This window comes from Aulostomus chinensis, chromosome 4 (assembly GCF_037954235.1).
Source record: "Aulostomus chinensis isolate RoL2024-O1b breed Wild chromosome 4, RoL_Achi_v1.0, whole genome shotgun sequence".
NCBI lineage: Eukaryota > Metazoa > Chordata > Actinopteri > Syngnathiformes > Aulostomidae > Aulostomus > Aulostomus chinensis.
Window position 1 is genome coordinate 10,052,044 of NC_141323.1, and position 20,555 is coordinate 10,072,598.

Below are 20,555 nucleotides of genomic sequence, written 5' to 3' on the forward strand. Positions count from 1 at the left end.
GAGTCCGTTTGAGTCAGAGTTAAAAACTTAAACTCATAAAAACTCAAAAGAATTTGTGAAGACAGAAGAGACGCTGTGCTGCTGCAGGTCGCAAAGACGGCTGGCGTGGGCACGGCGCTCCACTAATCCACCACAGAAGGAGCTTTTCTGACCAAGTACACCAGAGGAAGGATTAGATACCTCCAGCTGACACACACACACACACACACACACACACACACACACACACACACACACACACACACACACACACAGTGACCTACAGTAAAGCACTCTACCAACAATGCCACCTCATGCATCATCAATGGAGCACTGCAGGAAGAAGCTAAACTCCAACAAAAAGGTATTTTTGTAGTCCAAAAAAAAAAAATCAGCATAGCAGGGATGAGTTTTATTTTGGAGTACTGCAAGAAGTTAGCATGACAGGCATAGCAGGGATGAGGTATTTTTGTAGTCCAACAAGAAGTTAGCATAGCAGGGATGAGGTATTTTTGTAGTCCAACAAGAAGTTAGCATGGCAGGAATGAGGTATTGTACATATTTTGTGAGCCTCTCCTCGCATGCTGGTTTTAGCAACTGTAGTCTTTTTTCATGTCCTGGTTGTGAGTCACACTTTTATCATTTCTCTCACGAAAGTAGCAGAATGATGTTGACGTTGGGCTTTTGTCCCGGAAGTAACTTTAATTGATCGTCCCAACATCCCCATATATGAACAGAACACAACACAGGAAGGACCTGTAGTATTTGGCGCCCCAAGTTTTAATACACACAGGAAAGGTAGAAAATTATGATTAAACTAACAGATATTGCATGTCGGATATTGCATCTTGATAACTGCAGGGTTTTTTTGTTTTGTTTTTTTAACCGACATCTTGGCATCGTCACGTGAGCCGTTGCTCTACGGGAACGTGAGCGCTCGACCGAGTGCCGTTCGACGCCTGCTAAATAGGACGATCAGCCTCGCGCGCACTCAAGGAATCCTGCTCCTGAGAGCCGCTTAATACTCACGTCAAGCGGTCGGAACGCAACCGGAAGTTTTGCAGATTCGACTTCAGAGTAAAAGCCCGGGATTGGAAAAACTTTGATTTAACAAATCAAAGTGTGGAGGAGCGCTCGATTCAGACGACTTCACCTTGAATCACACGACAAACACAGCAGTTTCACCGAGTACACGTGGTTGGCTCTTTCTGCTCTGGTTTCACAGGCCCCATGAAAAGAAACATACTTTTGGAAGTACTAAATAAAAAACATTTTGGCGGTGAGAGTTGTTTACGTTTGGCACGCACTTTTATTTTGAAATTTTGTTTTTCCCCCGGAAGCTGAGCTGCCATGTTGTCTTCACTTGACCATTTGGACGTTTGACTTGACAAACATGGATGTGAGCCGGGATGATCGATTCTGCAGTTTGCTGTAGTGCGAGCTTTTGTAAACACAGACAAGAACAAACAAACAAACCAGAAGCCACAACATCAACCGTGAGTCCGGGGCGTTCGCTCCGGTGACCCCACCGACGGCGACTCCTTTTGTCCGCGCGTCCCGACATGGACATGTACAGCGGGGTGTTCCTGGTGAAAAGGTTCCTGGATGATGGCGTTTTTGAGGTGACGAACATGAGCGACGTCATCAATTCGAACCCTCACGGCTGCGATAACGGGGCTCTGACGGACCGGTTCGGCGTCCTGATCCAGGGGCTCCTCGCCGTCGTCGCCTTCAGCACGCTGATGTGTGAGTACCTCGTCCTCATCCCCGTGAGAGGAAAGCTGGAAACAACAAACGCGAGGAGGGGATTTTTTTGTAAAGGAGGTAAAAACAATAAGCTTTTAAGAGGCGACACCTGTCCACGTGGCGTTTTGTTGACGTCCGGAGCGTCAACAGCGTCGCTCCAAATTCCATTGGAATTCCCGTTATTTTGATACATTCACGCCTGCTGGGTAAAACCCACGCCGTGTGAAGCACATTTGAAAACTCTAAAAGACAATTAAAGACCCTCCCCTATCTTCGGCGTGTCGGTCGTGCTGATCAGCCGCCTGTTAAAAATGGATTCGTGCCCTTTGTTTGCTCACTCGCCCACAAGTACCTCAGTCACGTTGCTGTTGCTCAGAGCGACTGACGACCCATTTTAAAATTCAGCAGGTTTAATGAATTAACCGAATTAACTGTTGAGACAAAAGAAATGATGTTGAACTGTGTGGATAGATCCATCATTTCCTCTCCCAGCCGAGCGAAGTCCAGGGTTGTCCTGTAAGAGTTTGCTGCAAAAAATGTGTGTGTGTGGAGTCCTCTGCCACATTCTGTCTCGAAGCAAGAATAAGAAGAGGGTGATTTTGTCATAAGCCTAAACTTTTCCTGGTGAATGTTCCTCAGAGAGAAGTGAGCCCCTTGTCTGACTGAGAAGCTGCTGGCAGAGGACAGGACTTGAAATGAGACAAATTGAAAATGTCATGAAGTCGTTTCTGTCTCAGTCTCGGTTTGAAGAGACTTCCTGTCCTTTTTTTAATAAATAAAGGCGCCACATGCTCCTGAGCTGTAGTTGTCGGGGCTGAAGCGGTTCAAAGAGAAGTTCTCATGTGACAGCTTCTTCCAGCAGCAGCGTGGATGCTCGTGGCCCCGACAATCACCTCTGACCACCAGCTTGTGATTCTGCAGCAGCTGACTCGGAGAATGTGGGACATCTCACCAGACGCGTCAGCAACTCCAAACCACATCTGGCGTCTTGACTGTCAGTGGCCAACATTGCTTGGTGTGTTTTTAACGTTCCAGGGCACAAATTCAGCCCCGAGTGTCAGTGAAGGTTCTTCATCTGACTTCAACGGATTGTTTGGCGTCCGGTTCCTCAAACATGCGACTGATTCCACTGGGCTGCTCCACGTTTGGACCTCATTAATCCATCGAATGTTTTGTGATGTAGGAAGTATTTGATAACCAGCTGATTGTTTCAGTCTCTTTGAAGCAGAAATCATTTCCAAGTCAAGAGGTTTATTTTCTCTCAAGTACTAAAGTGGTCTTTGTCTGATTCTTCCGACCTTTGTTACTCCTTTTTTCGACTCTAGAGTGCAGGAAGAGCCAGCCACGTGTATTCAGCGTGAAGCTAATGGAGGCTGATGGCCCACAACAGCTAGAATGCCCAGAAAATGTTGCTGGTTCTGCACTCGTACACAGCAGCGCGTTTTTAGACAGTTCAGCTGTGTTTAAGCGTCTCCGTCGGCTGTAAGCTGAACACGCGGGCTGTCACTAAGAAAGTTATCCAGGAAGGAAGTTTTACTTTGGGAAAGGGGAGCCTCCTAGCCCAGATGCTAGGTGGTAGCAGGGGTTGTGTGTTGGTTCTGAAGCTCTCCTGTCAGTGGGGAACAGCAAAAGGCAGATCCACTGCCCCCCCGCCCGTGTAAATACGTTCTAGAAGTTCTTTATCAAGAGTGTCAGGGTGGTGTCATCTGAATCTGTGCATACTTTTTCCTTCAATCCACCACACGCGTGTTCTGAATCAGGACTCCAGCCAGATTTGAAAAGAGGACGAGCCTCCAGGTCATGTGACCCGGGGGCCGGTTTCATTTTCCAGGATGAACACGATCCTGATCGTTGATGAACTGGTGGCTTTTCTTGTTGCAGTGAAAAGGTTCCGGGAGCCTGCAGGGGTCAGACGGCCGTGGAGGATCTGGTGAGAACATCGTCTCTTTTCTCCTTCCTTCCTCTGATTTGTTATCTCCCCTGGAAATGAGAACTCTTCATCTTCTAACACGGAACCCCTCTGTGTCCGTCCTCCGTGTGTGAATGTAGATCCAAGGACGTTTACTGTGGAATGAAATGAAGTCAGAAAAAACCATAAAAGCAGTGTAACGCTGCGTTTGTGATCTTCTGCAGGTTTTTCGACACGTCCAAGCAGGCCATCGGGGCTCTCTTCATCCACTTCGCTAACGTCTTCCTGTCCACGCTGACCAAAGAGGACCCCTGCTCCCTGTGGGTGCACCCGACGCTGCCTGATGGAGCTGCTGGACATGAGCTCTCTGGGTCTGACTGATTCATGTTTTTTATTATCTTTTCTGAAAGGTACCTGATGAACTTCCTGCTGGACGCCACACTGGGGATGCTGGTCATCTGGCTGGCGGTCAAGTTGGCGTCCAAGCTGGTTGAGTACAAGCAGTGGACGCTGCTCATGTTTGGAGAGTACGGTGAGGGGAAACTCTTCTCCGCCTTTCCTTGCCTCCTTCCTCCATCATTACGTGATTATTAAAAGAAACCCAACTCTTCTTCCTGAAACCTGTGGTGGTGGAGGTGAGCAGAGCCTCCCCACCAGCTGGATGTGTTGTTGTCTTGCCACCAGGGGGAGCCGTAGGCTGCAGTCACGGAAGCCGGCCAGCATCTCCAGCTGGGGGGGGGGGACGACCCCTCATTCCATGGCTTTGTTCCTTCTGTGTTTGGAAGTTTTCACTGCATTCAACTTTCAGCGCCGTGCTCACTTCACCTCCTTCCGTCCTCCGTCAGTGAGACAAAAACGCTGAGCGTTCCGCGTGTTGTTGGTTTGTTTGGTTTGCTGCGTGTGTTCCTCCCCTCTTCTTCCTGTCTTAATGACAGACGTGCTCGCCGTGGTGATGACACCTGAAGCTCTACCTGCGCCAGCCCAGAGGAGCAAACACCAAACCTGCGCTTGTACACGCTCGTCACTCGAGATGTCGGCTTTGTTCATCAATACTGCGTTAAATTCAGCTCTTAGAGAAGAACCCGACCCACTGTGTGTCAAAGAGTAACATTCGGACTGTTGAACACAGCCAATGTACCATGAAACTCATTAAAACTGCAGTTTTTTTGTCCAGCAGCCATCAGGGCATAAAAACACACATTTTTAGTTCTGGGCGTCATGGTTGGAGTTGTAAGTCCTCTGTTCTCCACCAGGCGGTGCCAGTCAGCCGTGTTCGGCCCGTGGAGCCACAGAATCACTCTGGTGCTCTGTGACTGAGGCCAGTGAGCCGTTCCACCATCCTAACGTTCTCTTGCACACAATTGTTGATTCATATCCATGGTTCTGACATCCCCCCCTCCAGGTGACCCCCCCCAGGCTGCGGCGTGGCTGGGTCAGTGTGGCATCTACCTCCTCATCATGGTGCTGGAGAAAGGCGTGATCAGCCTGGTGCTGCTGGTCCCTGGATGGTCCAAGGTAAGAGTTCACTCCAACGCCATCATCCGCAGGAGCAAAGCCTCTCTTTAGCCTGGTGTGGTGGCTGTGGCTCGTCGAGGAACCAGAAGGCTCCTGGTTCGATCCCCAGCTCCACCTCTAGAGTGAACATGTTCAGGTCTTGATGTATCTGTGACACTCAGGATTCTACGCGTACTTGTTCTACGTGTCAGGGCGAGAGAACATCAGGACATGAACACTGTTACTTTTTGTTTGCTGAAGCTGCAGTTCCGCTGGTGAAGGATCCACTTCTTTTATTTGCTGCCCAACAAAACAAAGATGATTAAAGTCTGATTGTCAGCAGCAGCGATGCTCCGACGCAGCGATGCTCCGACGCAGCGATGCTCCGACGCAGCGCCGCGGTCGAGTTGTCACAGCACGCAACTAGACGACAACCAAACTGAATCAGGATCAGTGTTCTGCCTCGCTGGTCTGAGGGTTGGTCTTCATGCTGCGACGTGTGTCTTGTCTGTTGTTGTGTTCCAGCTGCAGGAGGTGTTGCTAGGCTACATCGCTAACCCCCAGCTGGAGCTGGTGCTGGTCATGCTCATCGTTCCCTTCATAGTTAACGTGAGTGTCATGGGGGAGCGGCCACGTCTCCCTTAATCTGGTTAATCTTTGAGATTAGAGAGCGCCAGCAACCTCCTGTCCTCCCTCACTCTGTCTCCCTCTCTCTCTCTTTTTCTCCCTCTCTCAGTCCATCATGTTCTGGGTGGTCGACAGCCTGATGATGAGGAAGTACAAGACGATGAAGAGCCTGGACGACTCCTGCGACAGCTCTGTGAAGAAAGCCGACCCGCTGCCCTGGAACGGCAGCGAGGAGTCCCGGGTAAGAACTGTTCCAGATGACCAGTTGTAGACCGTCAGGGGAGGAGAACCCGTCCTGGGACCCGGCTCTGTTCCCACCACACATGCAGACGCTCACACTGAATATCTGTTGCTCTTCGAGGCACAAAAGGTTCTGATGGCAGATGAACCGGCGCTGGATGTCAGTGGTTGTGGCGCATGGAACAGATGTACCTCATCAGTACTTCACCAGGACTCCGTCTGTGAGAACAAAACCCAGATGTTCCAGTTTTAGAGACTCCAGTTGACCTGCCCCCCCCCCCCCAAACAGGGTCTCGGTTCTGTCTGTGGTCACTGCACAAGCTGCTGGACCTTCAGGGACATGTGGGTCAGATCACATGACCATCAGAAGCTTAATGGCTCCACGCCAGTGACAGAACAGAAGCTTTCCAGCAAGTTCTCAGTGGTGTGTGTGTGTGTGTGTGTGTGTGTGTGTGTGTGTGTGTGAGATGATTGATTCTCCTGGGACCCAAGGATGAACTGAGAAGATTTTGGAGGTCAAGGTGACAGTGACAGGAACATATCGCAGAGTCAGGGTGTGTGTGTGTGTGTGTGTGTGTGTTAATGAAGGGGAATTCATGATGTAGTTTTTTTTCTCTGCTTCATGCTGATCTTTGTATTCAGTCTTTCTCTTCTTTTCTCTTTTTCCTGGTCGTCCGCCAGGCCGCCGCTAATTAATCGTCCACGCCGGAATAATCGTGACCTTTAGGAGTTGCGTCCACACGCTGAAGCGATGGAAAGAAGAGTGAAGTGGAGGAGGATGAAGGATAGAGGGGCATTGAGCAGGGAGGGAGGAGGCACAATGCTGTTGTTGTCGCTGGCGTGGAGGTTTTTGACAGGCGTGTTACACATCATGCTACACATCAGCGTCACACAGAGGCGTGTTCCAGCGTGCAGAGCCAGGAGGAGCCGTCAGAGCCACGCCGTCGCCGATCACACCTGCAAACCAAATGAAAGGCAGATTGAAGGAAACGCAGACACGTTTGAGACGCAGAAATCTTCTGAGTTCCCTGCAGACTGGACGCAGCCGAGGTTTACTGCTGCCCTCTACTGGCTGCTCCACATTTACACACGACAGCCACGCATGGGGTCAAGGGTCAAGGGTTTTTAGTATGTCTTTAGTTAAATTCAGGGGGGGGCAGCATGTCTCATTCTGCAGACATCATATTCGCCCTTTTAGGTCATGTAGCCTTTGACTGCGTGTGTTTTTGGCTGTAGTGGCGCTCCTGAGTGTTCGTGCGTCCACATCTGTCGCCTGCTGATGTTGCTGGTCAGGCGTGTGACGGTTTGATCGCCTGATCGTCCTTTCTTTTCTTTTTTTTATAAACACCCTGTAATCCCCTAACTTGCCATCAAGGATCAGAAGTTCAGGGAAGTCTGTGCGAGCCCAGATTTCTGCCAGCGGCCTCTAAGTATGTGAACCATGTCATCAGCATTCCCGTGTCACTCGGCGGAGACCATATGGAAGTCTGGAAATGTCACATACTTGAGGGATTTGAATTCCTGCTGCTGCGGCGTGAGATTCTCTCAGGCCATGAATACATCTGATTATTCTCCTCCTTTGCCAGACTCAGACATTTTGTTTTTTCGTCAGTGATGCGGCACTGTAACACGTGACGGCTCGCGGTTTGTGCCACCGCGGCCTCTGACCTCGCCTGTCTCCTCCCAGGTGCTGCTGACGGTGGAGACGGACACAGACGAGGCCTCAGAAGGTGAAGAGGAGCCCGGCGACGATGACTCAGTGCCCCCCGTGCAGTACTCTGGAGCACCCCTGCGACCCAGCTGGGTGGTGGTGTGAACCCAGGTGCCCCCTCCCCCCCCCCATCCACACACACACACACACACACACACACACACACACACACACACACACACACACACACACACAAGAGCGTGTAACCCGTGAGTGTAAACACTCAGCTGCCTTCCTCTGACGCACTGACGGCGGCGTTTCCAACCTGAGCTCGGCTCCTTTGATGGGACGCAGCTCTTGCATGGAAGTCCTGTAGCATTTTGGAATTAAAAGCTCTGTACGGTCTCTCGGTTCCGCCTGTGTTTGCTGAGAGAACATCAAGGAACCCACAACTGAAGGCGTGTGAGGAGAGATGATTAGGCGGCGCTGCCAAATTTCAGGGCATTAATGATGAAGAGTGAAATAAATCCGTCTGCTCTCCGACTCGGGGGACTTTTGGGGAGCGTCGTTGCTCCGAAGGACTCCTTCCTCACCACAGAGGAGAGAAGAGCAGCAGCACCCAGACTGTGATGGAACCAGGCTCTCAGATGAAGCCCTCATTACTGTCGTTCCTCCCTCTGGCTGCTGCTTCTGAAGACCGTTCATGTTGATTCCTTTTTTTTTTTCCCAGTTTTTTTTTTGGGGGGGGGGTTCACACTGCGACGTCGGCCATCTTGACAGACTGCACAAGCGTGAAATAGAAAATGACATAAGTCTTATTGGAATGAATTTACGAGAATACAAGCAGAACAGCCATGACCTCGCCGGTCATGAAGGTACGACTGTCAGACTCCATCCTGAGGGTTGGAATCTTCTGGGTCCAAAGGTGCAGATGAACCAGGTGTAACGTGTCGTGTCTGTGGAGGCTTGTTGGATTATGCTGCGCTCGTGTTAGCTCTGCATGCTAATGAACTCACTGTCCTGACAGGATTGTCTCGTTCTACGTTCCAAACACAAGTGGGGGAATCTTTCCCGTCGGATGTGTTTGTGCTGGCGTTTCCTGAATTGGTTGACGAGATGATGCGAAACCAGAAGTCGCTTAGCTCAACTTAGCTTAGCTTAGCTTAGCTTAGCATCAAGCCTAGGATTGCCACAATGTCAGAAATGTGGATTTCAGGGTCACGCTAGCCACGTGAGATCAGGCACCACTGAAAAATAAGCCCCCCTCCTGTTTCCTGAAGCGTGACCAGGACTGGCGGAGGCTGAGAACCAGCCTGCAGCAGCTGAAGCGGTCGATGAGGGAGCGACGAAGCTGCTGCAGGCTGGTGTCTAGCAGGGGAAACCCTTCGGGGTCTGACTCCGAACCTATCGCCATTCATGGCACATCTTGTGTTGTATTTATTCTTTTGATATTTTACAGGTATTAAACTTGATAGATTGTGGTTGAATCTGTGGCCACAAGTTTTAGTGAGCTGAGGAGTCGAAGTTCAGGCACTGAACTCTGAATGTTTAGAAAACCGTGAAGACGATGAGGCCTCTGGTGTGACTTCTTTTATATCTCTTTAGTTTCTTGTTAAACATTCCCACCCACTCAAAGTTGTGTTTTATGTTGTATTCCTATGTTTTTTTTTAAAATAAACTTTAATATGAACATGTGGAGGAAGTGGTGCTGCACATCCCTGAGCATCATCGCCGCCGCCGCCGCCGTGGTGCTTCGTACCGAATGTATCTCCTTAAACTGTCCCCCGAATAAAGATGATTGACACATGAATCGCTGTGTGGGAGTGAATTCCTGCGGTGGCAGCGATGGGCGGAAGGCACGTTGACAGACAAGGTGGGCGTTACCTGGACAGAGCACACCTGTGTGGGCTGGATGAGCAGACCTGTGACCTCCAGTTGATGACAGGGAGGACTATAGGGACCCGTGTGTGTGTGTGTGTGTGTGTGTGTGTGCGTGCGAGCACATGCTGTAATTGACACTGGGACAAGGGGTTAGTTACCTGGGTTGGTCTCCGTGGTAACCAGGTGTGAACTGGAGACATGTTAATGTTCGTGTCAGGTGACGAAAAAAACTTGAAGGGAGTCAAATTAAAGAGAATTCTCTCTGTTTTAAATATTTAAAATGTCGGTTTAAATGTTTTATTTATAATTACAAAATGATTGTAAAAAAAAATACACATAATACTTTGAAAAAACATGAACTTTCTATTAGAAATGATACAAAAAATATATTCAAGAGGGAAACCTGCCTGGGGAGCAAAGTGACAGGTAAGGTTCGGCACCTTGAACCATTATTGAACGGCACAAGATATTTTTGAGTACAGAGTTTATTAGTTGAGATTTAAAGTGATACTTCACCCAAAAATTAGCATTTGTGTATCGTAATTGGCTGTTGGATACGTTGGATCAATCTTTTCTTTTCCTCCTTGCAGGATATTTCGTTCTTGGACTCCATAATTCAGAAAACGTTTGCTGGAAGCTAAAGGAGACCAACAGCAGAGCTGCGCAATTCCTGAGAATTTAATCAGAACTCCGGTGACGGAGCGCCGGCTGAAGCACCTCGCCGTTCCACTGTGTGTGGTACAAATTCCCACAGAAAACAACACTTTAATGGGTTTTTTTTCTGATGAAAAACAGGATAAAGGTGTAAAAATGCTGGGTAGAGAGGACTTGTCGAAGGGTTTGCGTTTGTAAACGGGCGCTTTGCGGTTCGCCTCCCGCAGCTTCCAGCAACAACGACGCCAGCACTTCATCTCCCGTCACCAAGTCGTCAAGCTGCTAGGAAAAACTAAGCTTCAAGACATCTCGCGGTGGGTAGGGGACCAACAAATGGTACTTGTTTGGGTGAAATAGAACTTTAGTTGAAGTTATGAAAAGCCGCAGCTTCAGTTCACGGCGGTTGCCTCAGACCCTGTTCGTCCCGTGTGACCAGTCCCCGGTGTCGAACGTGTGTGACATCAAATAATCCTCATATCGTCCGTCTATCAGCTTTGCTGCGTTGTTTCTGGCAAACCAGCAGCTGACGCTCTGCGTGCCGCTGTAGATCTGCCTGTTCTTCTGAACCACCGGCACGGAACGGTCCTTCACCTTCAGGATGGGCGAGGGCCTCGCGTCTCCCTCTGTTTGAAGCTCTGCCAGGCCGACTTCCTGGTACAGGAACTGGCCTAAAAGTAGAACGATTCAGAGGTTCATGTCAGTCTTTGAAGGCCAATGGCACGCCTTGACACGGTGCTTGAGTCTTCATTTCACCGCAGAATGCAGAAGGAGCCAGCCATGTGTATGTAGCTTGAAGCTAACGGAGACTGACGGCTAACAACAGCAAAAAGGGCTGTTTCCAAACTCTCCTTTAGCCTCATGCTAGCTTCATATGTGGTTGGTGTTTTCTGCATTCTGTAGACGCCTGTTGTACTACTACTTCTAATACTACAACTTGAAAAGCAAAAAAAAAAAAGGTTTTCGTATCACTGACGTGTGGTGGTGAGGATTCACAAATGGAGGCAAACTTCTCGTGAGCCATTGCGAGTTGAGCGAAGCTGCCGGCGAGCTAAATGGCTCAGGTGATCTTACTCGCTGTCTCTCACTGAAACGAGTCGGTAGAAACGCGGGCCTCCGGAGCTTCGGTTCTCTGACTCCTCAACAGCGAGGAGGAAGTTTGCCACTGTTCTCCACTCTGACAGCAGAACTGGAGCAGACTGTCTGGCCCCGACCACGTTCCCTGTTTGCCGTCGTTATGTGAACCCTCTTTAATGAGAAGAAGGAGCTTTCCGATCGGGAACTTTCCCACTCGCCAGCTGCATGAACACACACTACAACTCTGTGGTTGTCAGGCGGGATTTTCCAGTCAGGAAAACTAAAACTGGCAGATTGTCATGACATTTCTGACACCCAACGACACCATCAAGGACCAGTCAAATTTAAGTACTGCACCCGATTCTAATTCTGTGGAACGCAGGAGATAGCGGCCCCTAGTGGCTGAGAGTAGCACCTACCCAGCAGCCCATGGCACTTCTGGGACAGCCCCTTGCTGTTCCCGATGTAGAACCCCAGATGGTCTCTCTGGTAGGGTGCTGGGTTCTTGTACTGGTGCAGCAGGATCACAAAGCTGATGTTCTGTCCCACCGTCACCGTCACGTTGGACTTCTCCACCACCGCCACCGAGAGTTCGCCGCTGTCCACGGAGATGGTGGACTGGCAGGGCAGCACCACGCGGTCCTGCCCATCCAGGATGACCTTTTTCGGCGTCACCTCAATGTAGGCGCGTCTGGGACGATCCACCACGATGGTGATGGTGCTAAAGTAAGTACGTTGGTTCTTGTGGCTGCCCGGAGGAGCTGGGGCGCCAATCAGCTTACCGTTGACCGTCACACCTGGAGAAAGATCACGTGGTTAAATCCCAATATGAAACCATTGTGAGGATGGTCACTGGCATCTCACCGGAGTACTTGTGGTCAGAGACCAGGCGGAGGACGTGCCCAGGCTCGCCGTTGATGTTGAAGCACACCGTCAGTTTGCTGAGGGGGAAATCGACCACGAAGTGTGGGTCGCCATCCGCTGAGGTCAGAAAGAGACAGACACAGCAGCTTCATACACTGATACAAGCATACAGCAGGTGGTTCGGGTTTTACTGGGTCTGGGATTTTCAGGTCCAGGTGTTTTGGCTTGTGGCCCCTTGAGGTAGTTTTCCATCTTTGCAGCAAGAAAAACCTGCTTCAGTCCACTTTACAGCTTCGATGTGCTGCTGCTGGTTGGTCGCTGATGGACATTCCAGGCTCTGGTTGCCGAGGTAACCTGCGTGTTACCCATGTTCCTCATCTCTTCATCAGCTGTGTCTTTGCTCCCATCGGTAGTTGCTTGTCCGTGCGGGCGTACCGTGCTGAAGGCCGCCTCTTCCAACAGTCTCGCCCAGTCCAGCGGACTGGACTTTGGCGAGCAGGCGTCTGCGGGCAGGTGCGCTGGGACTTCATCTTCTGGTCGCCACATCGCTGCAGGTCTCTTCCTGTGTGCATGCGGCTTGTGACACTTGAAACACTGAACTGCGCGTCTACATTGCAGGTCCTGGCCTGGAAACTCTGTTGCAAAATCCTTTCATCTATTTTTTTTTTTTTTTGCAGCCCACTTCCTGTCATCAATTGAACTTTAGCGATAAAATAAAAGCATAAAATTCACTCCAGGCTCCGGTTGATGACAAAAACAGTGCCGGTGGCTGGGCGACGACGCCTGCGCCTGCTTGGTTCTTCAATCAGATGGTTTCTACCTGGAGTCGTCTCGGCCTTGTGAGAACCGGCTGAGATGAGTAGCAGGGTGATGATAGAGCGCCACTAATGACAGGGTCATTAGCTCTCTACCGCTCTACCGACCTGCGACAGCATCCCTGTCTTTACTGTAACACACACATGCGGGTTTCCCACTGGCCGCAGTGTGTACCTGCTCACAAACGCGCAATTGCATGTTTAAAGCGCCGCATAATAGCTGGTATTTCAATTAGACGCTGGGTGCTTTCCGCTTTTCAGGTAATGTTCAGAGGCCCCCCCCCCCACCTGATGAAAAAGCCAAATTACAGGCTGCCCACTCAGAGAGTAGAGTGTGTGTGTGCGCGTGTGTGTGCGTGCTGCAAGTCCCCCACCGCCACTTTTCTTTCAAGTCTTCCTATGGAGCCTCATAACCACCAGAAGCACAAACACAGCTTCTACTGTAGAGGTCAGAGGTTATCAGCTGGCACACATGTACAAACACTGGAGAGAAAGGGGGAGGGAGGGAGGGAGAGAATGTGGAGTCACCTGATGTTTTGGTGATGGTGACAGATTTCTTGGCCAGTCGCCTCTCAGTTTTTCCTGCTAGAACGAGAATACAGACAAGAGGAAGAACGATTTATTGACCCTGCACTTGAAAAGCTGTCAATATGAAAAAGCACTGAAGTGACAGAAAAAATCCAGAGTGTTTCTTGCATGTAGGAGCTGAAGTGTATAACTCAGTCCAAGAACCTTGACAGACAAACCTTCCACTGTTCATCGTTTTGCAAGTGTAGAATACCCTGTTTACAGCCTTTTCAAAATAAAATTAATGATTAACATTGAATCGCAAAACAATTATTGCCCCACATTGATGAACTGTTTTGTGTGTCTGAACCGATGAAAATATGGTTGATGGGAGCACATTTTCCCCAAAGTTTAGCCGTGATTGGTGAGAGCATGTAGGCTGTCGTTCATTACCGCCAGCCCTGCTAGCGTTTGTTGGCTCCTTGCATTTTAATTCTGGAACTGGTCACAGAAACTGTTTGGAAAAGGGCAGAAGACTTCAGAACCGACTGAAATATCATAAGTAATCAGATCAATGAGCTGATGAAGAAGCTCAAACCAGTCGGTAGAAGAGAGAAAACATCTCCTCCATATAGGCTCCACCCCCCGCGACCCTTAGCAGGAATAAGCAGAAGAAAATGGATGGATGGATCTCCTCCATAGAGGGGAGCCTTCGCTGGCATTCTTTGCTCTCTCTCAGGAGAAAAGCCCTCCAGCACCGATGCTAACCTCCCTTTCTAGCGTATCCAGGACTCACCACCTTACCCATGTTGTTGTTGGGAGCTGGGCGTTGTCTTCCTGACTTCTTTCCATCCTGTGTCTGTGGCTCCACTTCATCCGTGTCGGACGGCAGCTCATTGACGTACGGACCAGCCTCACCAGTGGCCGGGGCGATGGTGGGCGCTGGGGCCATGCTGCCATCAGCTCGGACCTCAGGTTTCTCCACCACCAGGTTGGTGAGGGGAGTCAGGAAGTGGTAAGTCAGGGACAGGTTGGTGGCACGCTGGATGTGGTGTTCCCTCTCCTTGCTGGTCTGACTGCGCAACCGTGACCGGAGGCCCTCCTTGATGCTCAGGAACCCCCAGACACGCTCCACAAAGTCACCAGCAATGGAACCCAAAGCCACTCCTAGTTCCTGTGCAACCCCAGCTCCAGCCGTTAGCGCCGCCGTAGCAGCCTTCACGTGTTTCTCAGTCTCTAACTGTCGGTGCTGCAGCGGCACGTCCGTCTCCAGGATGATGCTCTTGTCGTTGTTGCTGGCGGTAACATGGACGTGGAGGGATTCTGCGCTTTGGTTGGTCAGTTTTCCGGCGATGACGATCTCTGAGCCATTGAAGTAGTTGGTGAAGAGATGCTGAGTTACGTACTGGACCGAGTCCTCGGTGTAGTTGATCCGTATGTCGGACAGCAGAGGCGTTCCGATCTCATCGTAGAACCTGGAGAGGGACGAGGAGACGTTTGGGATTGTGGCAGAATAATTTTACACTGAGCTTCGGGTTGAAAAAGGTGGAGGTGTCTCGCGTGTTGTGGAGCGAAGAACATTCAGTTTGCATTTGCCCATGAGAGCGACTGGTCGATCAGTCCCTCCTGCACCTTCGGCCTGATTTCATTGTGAACACGAACGCAAATGTGCTCACAGAAGTCTTTCGAACTGAGAAGTCCACGTCAGTCCTCTTCTGAACAAATGTCACGCACAGACGGCACATAATCCTGGGGTCGGGTCAGGGGGTCGGATCTTTGCTCGCACTACAATCGAACCACTCAAGCGTTCACTTGAATGTGGAACAAGAATTTTTAAGAGAGGTGGTTTTGGATCAGTTGAGTTGGTCCACATCAGAGGACAGTTCCTGTTTTCACAAGCGGCCAAATGAACAGAACCAGTGTTCAACCAGCAGACGGAACACTGCACTGGACCACGTTGTCGGACCAGTGCTGGTTTTAGCCCAGGTTTGAGGACGTGGTCTTAAATGGCCCCACTGGGACCAGGGTTAGCATTAGTGTTGGTATCCAGTGTCTTGTAACTCTGCCTGACGACACCTCAGCCGTAGGTTTGGCCCTTCAGGCCATAAATCTGCTCGTCCAACCTTTCGACACCACTGTCACCCCACTTTAGAGTTCATGCACACCTTCATAAAAGACTGTGTGTGTGTGTGTGTGTGTGTGTGTGTGTTGTGAAACCTGCGTCTGAGTATGTGCGGGGAGTTAACAGATAGACGCCTCCACAGATAATACTCCTTGTTCTGCTTGAACAAACATGCTGGTTAAGAGGTGATGAGGTTCGCCGCACCGTGACAAGGACAGGATGGAGGACACACACACACACACACACACACACACACACACACATTCCTGCTCAACTGAACAAACACATTGTGTGTGTGTGAGGAGGGTTCGGCAAGGAGGACAAGGAGAAGGAGGCGTGTTGTCCGCGGCTGTCACATGCTCAAGTTGATTAAAGACGTCTGTTGTCAACGCCGCCACATTCACCGTCTTCGTGCGCTCATTGCGTGACGAGAGATGGAGCGACGTGTCGGAGGGCGAGACACGAAGGGATTAAGTCGAGCTAATTTATTAACAAGAAGCTGAGTGTCCTTTTATGAGAGGAAAGGGTGGACGGAAAGTAATAATCAAGTGAAAATGCAAAGTAGCTTTATGCTCTTAACGCTTGGTGTGGAGTCGAGGAAGCACGACACTGGAGGCTCGAGCCGCTTTGAACTCAACAGAAAATAAAATGAACACTGAAACAAACAGTGGTGACAGGGCAGAATCAAGATGGCGCAGAAGTCTGGCTTCTGAGTCGAGGCACGTTTCATCCCCCACAAGTACATCCAACGGGAGATAGACTATTAGATGCGGCCGCTTGGCGTGACTGAGACCAGTTTCACGGGTCGGGACTCGCTCCACAACAGTTTTAGGGTCTTTTCACACCTGTGCTTTGTTTGCTCTGATTTGAATCAGCTGATGAGTCCGTAAAGGCGTTTTCCCCTCGTTTGTTTTCACGCAGGGAAAATGCGTCACTAGAAAACCACACGGGGACTTTTAACAGGACAAAAACAGGAAGAAGGTTCCGTGTCCTGGACTGGCACACACTTCCACTCTTTATTTTGTGTCTCATACCTTTTTCTTTGTTCCCTCGATGTAACTGACACACACAAACTTCCACGAGCCAAAGAAGAACCCATTAAATTTGATGTCAGGTCTGTTCACGATTACAGAAACCACCATTTTACAAACTTAGTAGTTGGCGGGGTTCTGCCTTGGCTGAGAGGCTCGAGGATCACTCAGAAACTAAGATGACGTGATCCTTTTGGGCAGATTTGTTAGACTTTGTTCGTGGCCTCCAAGGTGAGCATGAATCCCAAATCTCCCAGTCATCCAACCCTGGAAGTCACCAGGAGTCTCTCTTTCTTCGGCCTGTGACCTGATTAATTCAACAGCTGTTCATCTGATCACGGTCAACCGTGGCGTGTCCTGTGCCGGTGCCTCGAGGAAGTGCAGTGACAACTTTGAAGACTGGGGTCAAAGGGGGTCAGAGGGTCCAGGGTCTGAGACAGCGACAGGACTGAGATCTAAGTCCAAGATTAAAGCCAAAGATTCTTCATGGTTGCCCCTCAAACTACAGACACTGCACCAGATCACATGATTGCAAGATTCCTACGACCCCCAACTGCTGATACGCAGGTTCGCAAAACAAAACTAGACCAGATGAATAAACTGTGACATGTTCTTAAGGAACAGGAAACTCTCCCCCACCCTTTCAGCATGGCGCTGGCGTCCGCCTCCTCGTGGATGCGTCTCATCATCCCACAGTTCTCCAGGGACATGCGCTCCAGCAGCCTGTAATCCACGTCATTCCCAATCCCGATGGTGAAGATGCAGAAGGTCTCCTCCACGGCTGAGCGCGTGTTCCCAAGGATCGCCATCGACTGGGTCTCCCCAACCGTGGGCCGTCCGTCCGTGAGAAAAATAATGAGGGAGACGCTGTTGGGGGTGGCGTCGGGGCCGGAGAGGTAACGCCGGAGCAGAGAGGAGCCCGTCTGGATGGCGCCATCGATGTTGGTGCCTGCAGGGAATGAAAATGCGACGAGAACGAGATGCAACAAAACACAGAGTCATGTTGGTGGGGATCAACTGAACTCCATTCACGTAGCGTCTCACCTCCAGTCGGCATCAGCATGTAAATGAACTTCTTGGCGTCTCTGATGTTGAGGGGCGTTACTGGTACCAGGCGGTTGGGCTGCCAGACTTTGATCTTACTGGAGAAGCTGATGAAGTTGAAGTGATCGCCAGGACGCAGATCCCTCAGGATGGTGAACAAGGCTTCTTTAGTCTGGGGGAACGAGAAACGACACGTTCTTACTGACAAACCTGTCCTCAGCCCCCAGTTTAGTCTGACAGGCAGGAAGCAAAACCTGATGTGTTCATTGTCTGCAGTCTTGGGTCTGAGATGTCGGGCAGGATTCTGCAGAGCATTTTTCTATGAAATGCTGGTGCGATTTTGTCATTCACGGTTATTTGTGTAAACTAATTTCCACCAGGCGACATCATTACGATACTCCGCATATTTGGGTGGCGCCCGTGTTTTTTCCAAGGTGGCGGCCAACTTATCATCTCATTTTGCAACCAAATGGTCCACTGAAGTATGTCATCGTGTTTGCTTCTGCAGCAGGTTTACAGACGGATGAACAGAACTGTGAGTTTGTTTCCGCTAGCTGCTAGCAGCGCTCAGCGTCTCAGGTTCTGAGGGTCGTAATATAGAATTTGTAGCTGGGGGGGAGGGGGGTGTAGACGTCCTTATGGGCTGTATACAAGAGGACTGAAAACTGACCCACAATGAAACCCTCTGTTGTGGAGCCACATCAAAACACACTTGTTGTTCTGTTCCTGCGGACCACTGGGGGCTGGCGATGGGTGGGGGGACGGATCAAGGGGTCGCGGGTACTGTTGTCCAGAAAGTTCCATTACCCCATAGCCGCTGACCTTCCTCCCTCACAGCCTGGCCTTGTGCTGGGTGTTTCTAACTCGTCGCTGCTGGTCTGTTTTTCACTCTTTGTCAGTTTCCTCTCTCGCAGCAGCTGCAGAGATCGGCTCCGTCACCGGGTGGAGGGGGGGGGGGGGGATTATCAGCCTACTGTTACAGATGGAGGAAAGGTCTGATCCTGATGTTCCAGAGTGGGAGTGAGGAGGCGGCGTTCCAGGTTTCTGATCCACTACAATCATTGAAATTCTACTTGAAAACAGGGCGAAAACTGTGTCTGCATTTCCCCCGGAACTCTCTGGAAAAGTAGCAGTGATTTCATGAGAGTTCCTCTGCTCCAGGGTCCAAGATTCAATCCTCAGACCCCCCCCCCCCACAGTAGATGTGTTGTTTCCGTCTTCTTCTAAATGGAGTTCTGGGGTTCAGCATGAGAAGGGAAGAGTGCTCATTGGGAAAAGATTAACTGGGGGTCAAGACAAGTTGTTCTCCAGTTTTCCACTTCAATGTGCCAAAAAACATAAAACACCCCTGAGTGCCGCCGGGATTCGGTCCATTTGTGATTTAAATAACTTTGAAAAACCAGCAGCTGCACTCAGGAACCAGGAACGGCACCTGAGCTGCACCCAGCATCAGAATCTCACTGTCATTGTTATCGCAGAAGCTCCTGTGAGGAAGCCTCGCTGCTCAAGGTAGCAGAAGGCTAGCAGGAAGTAGCCCGGCAGGCGTATGGAGAGATTTACCTGACGAGCGTTTGGCTTGAGTTTAGGGGGTTTGTGTGTATTCAGTTGGTTTGACCCAAATCCAGCAGCTGCTGGAGCGAAATGAAAACGTTCCACTTCACCTGCCGGATCTTCTTCCCCACCATGGAGGCGCTGGTGTCGATCACAAACACCACGTTCTTGGGGACGGCAGGGAGGTCTTTCGGTGCGAAGTAGTGGACAAAATGACCGTTTAAAACCTGGGAAGGAGAGAGAGAGAGAGAGACAGAGAGAGAGACAGAGAGACAGAGAGACAGAGAGAACAGCTGTGTGTTACTGGCAGAACCTGAAGCTGAGCTGGAGACCGAGGGGTGAGATGAGGGTGGGAGGCCAGAGGAGTGAACGACCAACAGGTGGGGGTTGTGTGACCTGGTTTCCCTGCTGGTGTGTCTGGTCCGGCTGCTGGGGAGGCTCACCTGGACGTCTCCGATGCCCATGTCCCTCTGGACGTCATAGCGGATCAGGAAGTCTCCCAGGATGCCGTTGGTGGTGATCTTGGCCTGCTGCATGATGTTCGGGCTGAAGGTGACTTTACACAAGTTCTTTTCATTTTTGATCACGGTGGCGACGGGAAGTTCCGACTTGGCTGGAGAACAAAGACAGGAAGTGCGTTGGTGGTGGAACTGGACGAGGACCAAAGCGGGCGGAGGGTGCGCGACCCGACAGCAGACCCGGATCAAGGTCAGGATGCTGGAAAGTTCTACTTTAGTTGCGGCGGGTTGTGTTTGAACCTGCTGTGGTGGGTGTGTTCGACCCCGATCCAGCATTGGCAGCAGCGTTGCTCCTGCCGTTGCGGAGCAGCAGAACCTGCAGGTCCTGGATGGGGGAGTGGTCTACGATGGTCACGTCCAGGCTGAGGCGGCTCACCAACTGTAGCGGTCGTAGGCGGGTCACGTGTTCGTAGCGCCCCAGGCGGCGCTGCAGGAGCTCCTCATAGGTGAGCAGGAAGACAGCTCGATTCCGACCTGGGATGCTGGCCTTCATCCGGAAAACCTCCATCTCCGGGTCAGGACTAAAGGACAGGGGGAGAAACAGGTTCCTTTACTGGCAGAACGTCACCACAGACATACGAACATCATGGAAGCACTGGTGCACTCGCGGCGGTCAGTGTAATGAAGCGGCGAACCGTGGTCCGGTTCTACACACGTGACTTCAATCATACATTCGCGTGTCTTTGCTGCCTCTCCCAAATCAAACCAGCTGCAGCTTGAATGTGTGAGTTCCAGACGGCGTTCCCAGGAGGATAAATAAACCGGCGCTGGAGGAGCTGCAGCTGTGGGAGGGCTGGACCTGAGACGAAGCCACGAGGTGGAGCCATGAGAGCGGCGGTCCAAGCGGT

At 50.7% G+C, this 20,555-nt stretch overlaps 2 protein-coding genes across 3 annotated transcripts in view; one reads left to right on the forward strand and one right to left on the reverse strand.

Annotated features, from left to right (window-relative positions):
• Positions 1-915: 915 nt before the first annotated feature.
• Positions 916-9,342, forward strand: tmem110l (transmembrane protein 110, like). Its single transcript, XM_086201686.1, has 8 exons — positions 916-1,725; positions 3,607-3,655; positions 3,859-3,954; positions 4,045-4,166; positions 5,037-5,149; positions 5,654-5,737; positions 5,865-5,996; positions 7,683-9,342. The coding sequence occupies exons 1-8, from the start codon at positions 1,542-1,544 to the stop codon at positions 7,809-7,811; spliced, it is 909 nt and encodes a 302-aa protein (XP_086057812.1). The 5' UTR covers positions 916-1,541; the 3' UTR covers positions 7,812-9,342.
• A 459-nt stretch (positions 9,343-9,801) lies between these two features.
• Positions 9,802-20,555, reverse strand: part of itih5 (inter-alpha-trypsin inhibitor heavy chain 5) — a 14,929-nt gene continuing 4,175 nt past the window's right edge. For both annotated transcript variants that reach the window (XM_086201687.1, XM_086201688.1), the window contains 10 exons: positions 19,948-20,228; positions 19,633-19,802; positions 19,300-19,416; positions 17,639-17,810; positions 17,234-17,543; positions 14,246-14,916; positions 13,463-13,519; positions 12,120-12,236; positions 11,675-12,052; positions 9,802-10,849 (listed from right to left, as the gene is read on the reverse strand). In XM_086201687.1, coding sequence (XP_086057813.1) covers positions 10,590-10,849; positions 11,675-12,052; positions 12,120-12,236; positions 13,463-13,519; positions 14,246-14,916; positions 17,234-17,543; positions 17,639-17,810; positions 19,300-19,416; positions 19,633-19,802; positions 19,948-20,228 — 2,533 coding nt within the window. In that variant the 3' untranslated portion in view covers positions 9,802-10,589. The remainder of the gene's footprint in view (positions 10,850-11,674; positions 12,053-12,119; positions 12,237-13,462; positions 13,520-14,245; positions 14,917-17,233; positions 17,544-17,638; positions 17,811-19,299; positions 19,417-19,632; positions 19,803-19,947; positions 20,229-20,555) is intronic.

Excerpts from the sequence above, each read along its gene's own strand:
- tmem110l (XM_086201686.1), top strand. The coding sequence starts at position 1,542 with ATGGACATGTACAGCGGGGTGTTCCTGGTGAAAAGGTTCCTGGATGAT. Across the intron at positions 4,167-5,036 it reads GCTCATGTTTGGAGAGTACG|GTGACCCCCCCCAGGCTGCG; the intron begins GTGAGGGGAAAC and ends CCCCCCCTCCAG. Across the intron at positions 5,997-7,682 it reads ACGGCAGCGAGGAGTCCCGG|GTGCTGCTGACGGTGGAGAC; the intron begins GTAAGAACTGTT and ends GTCTCCTCCCAG.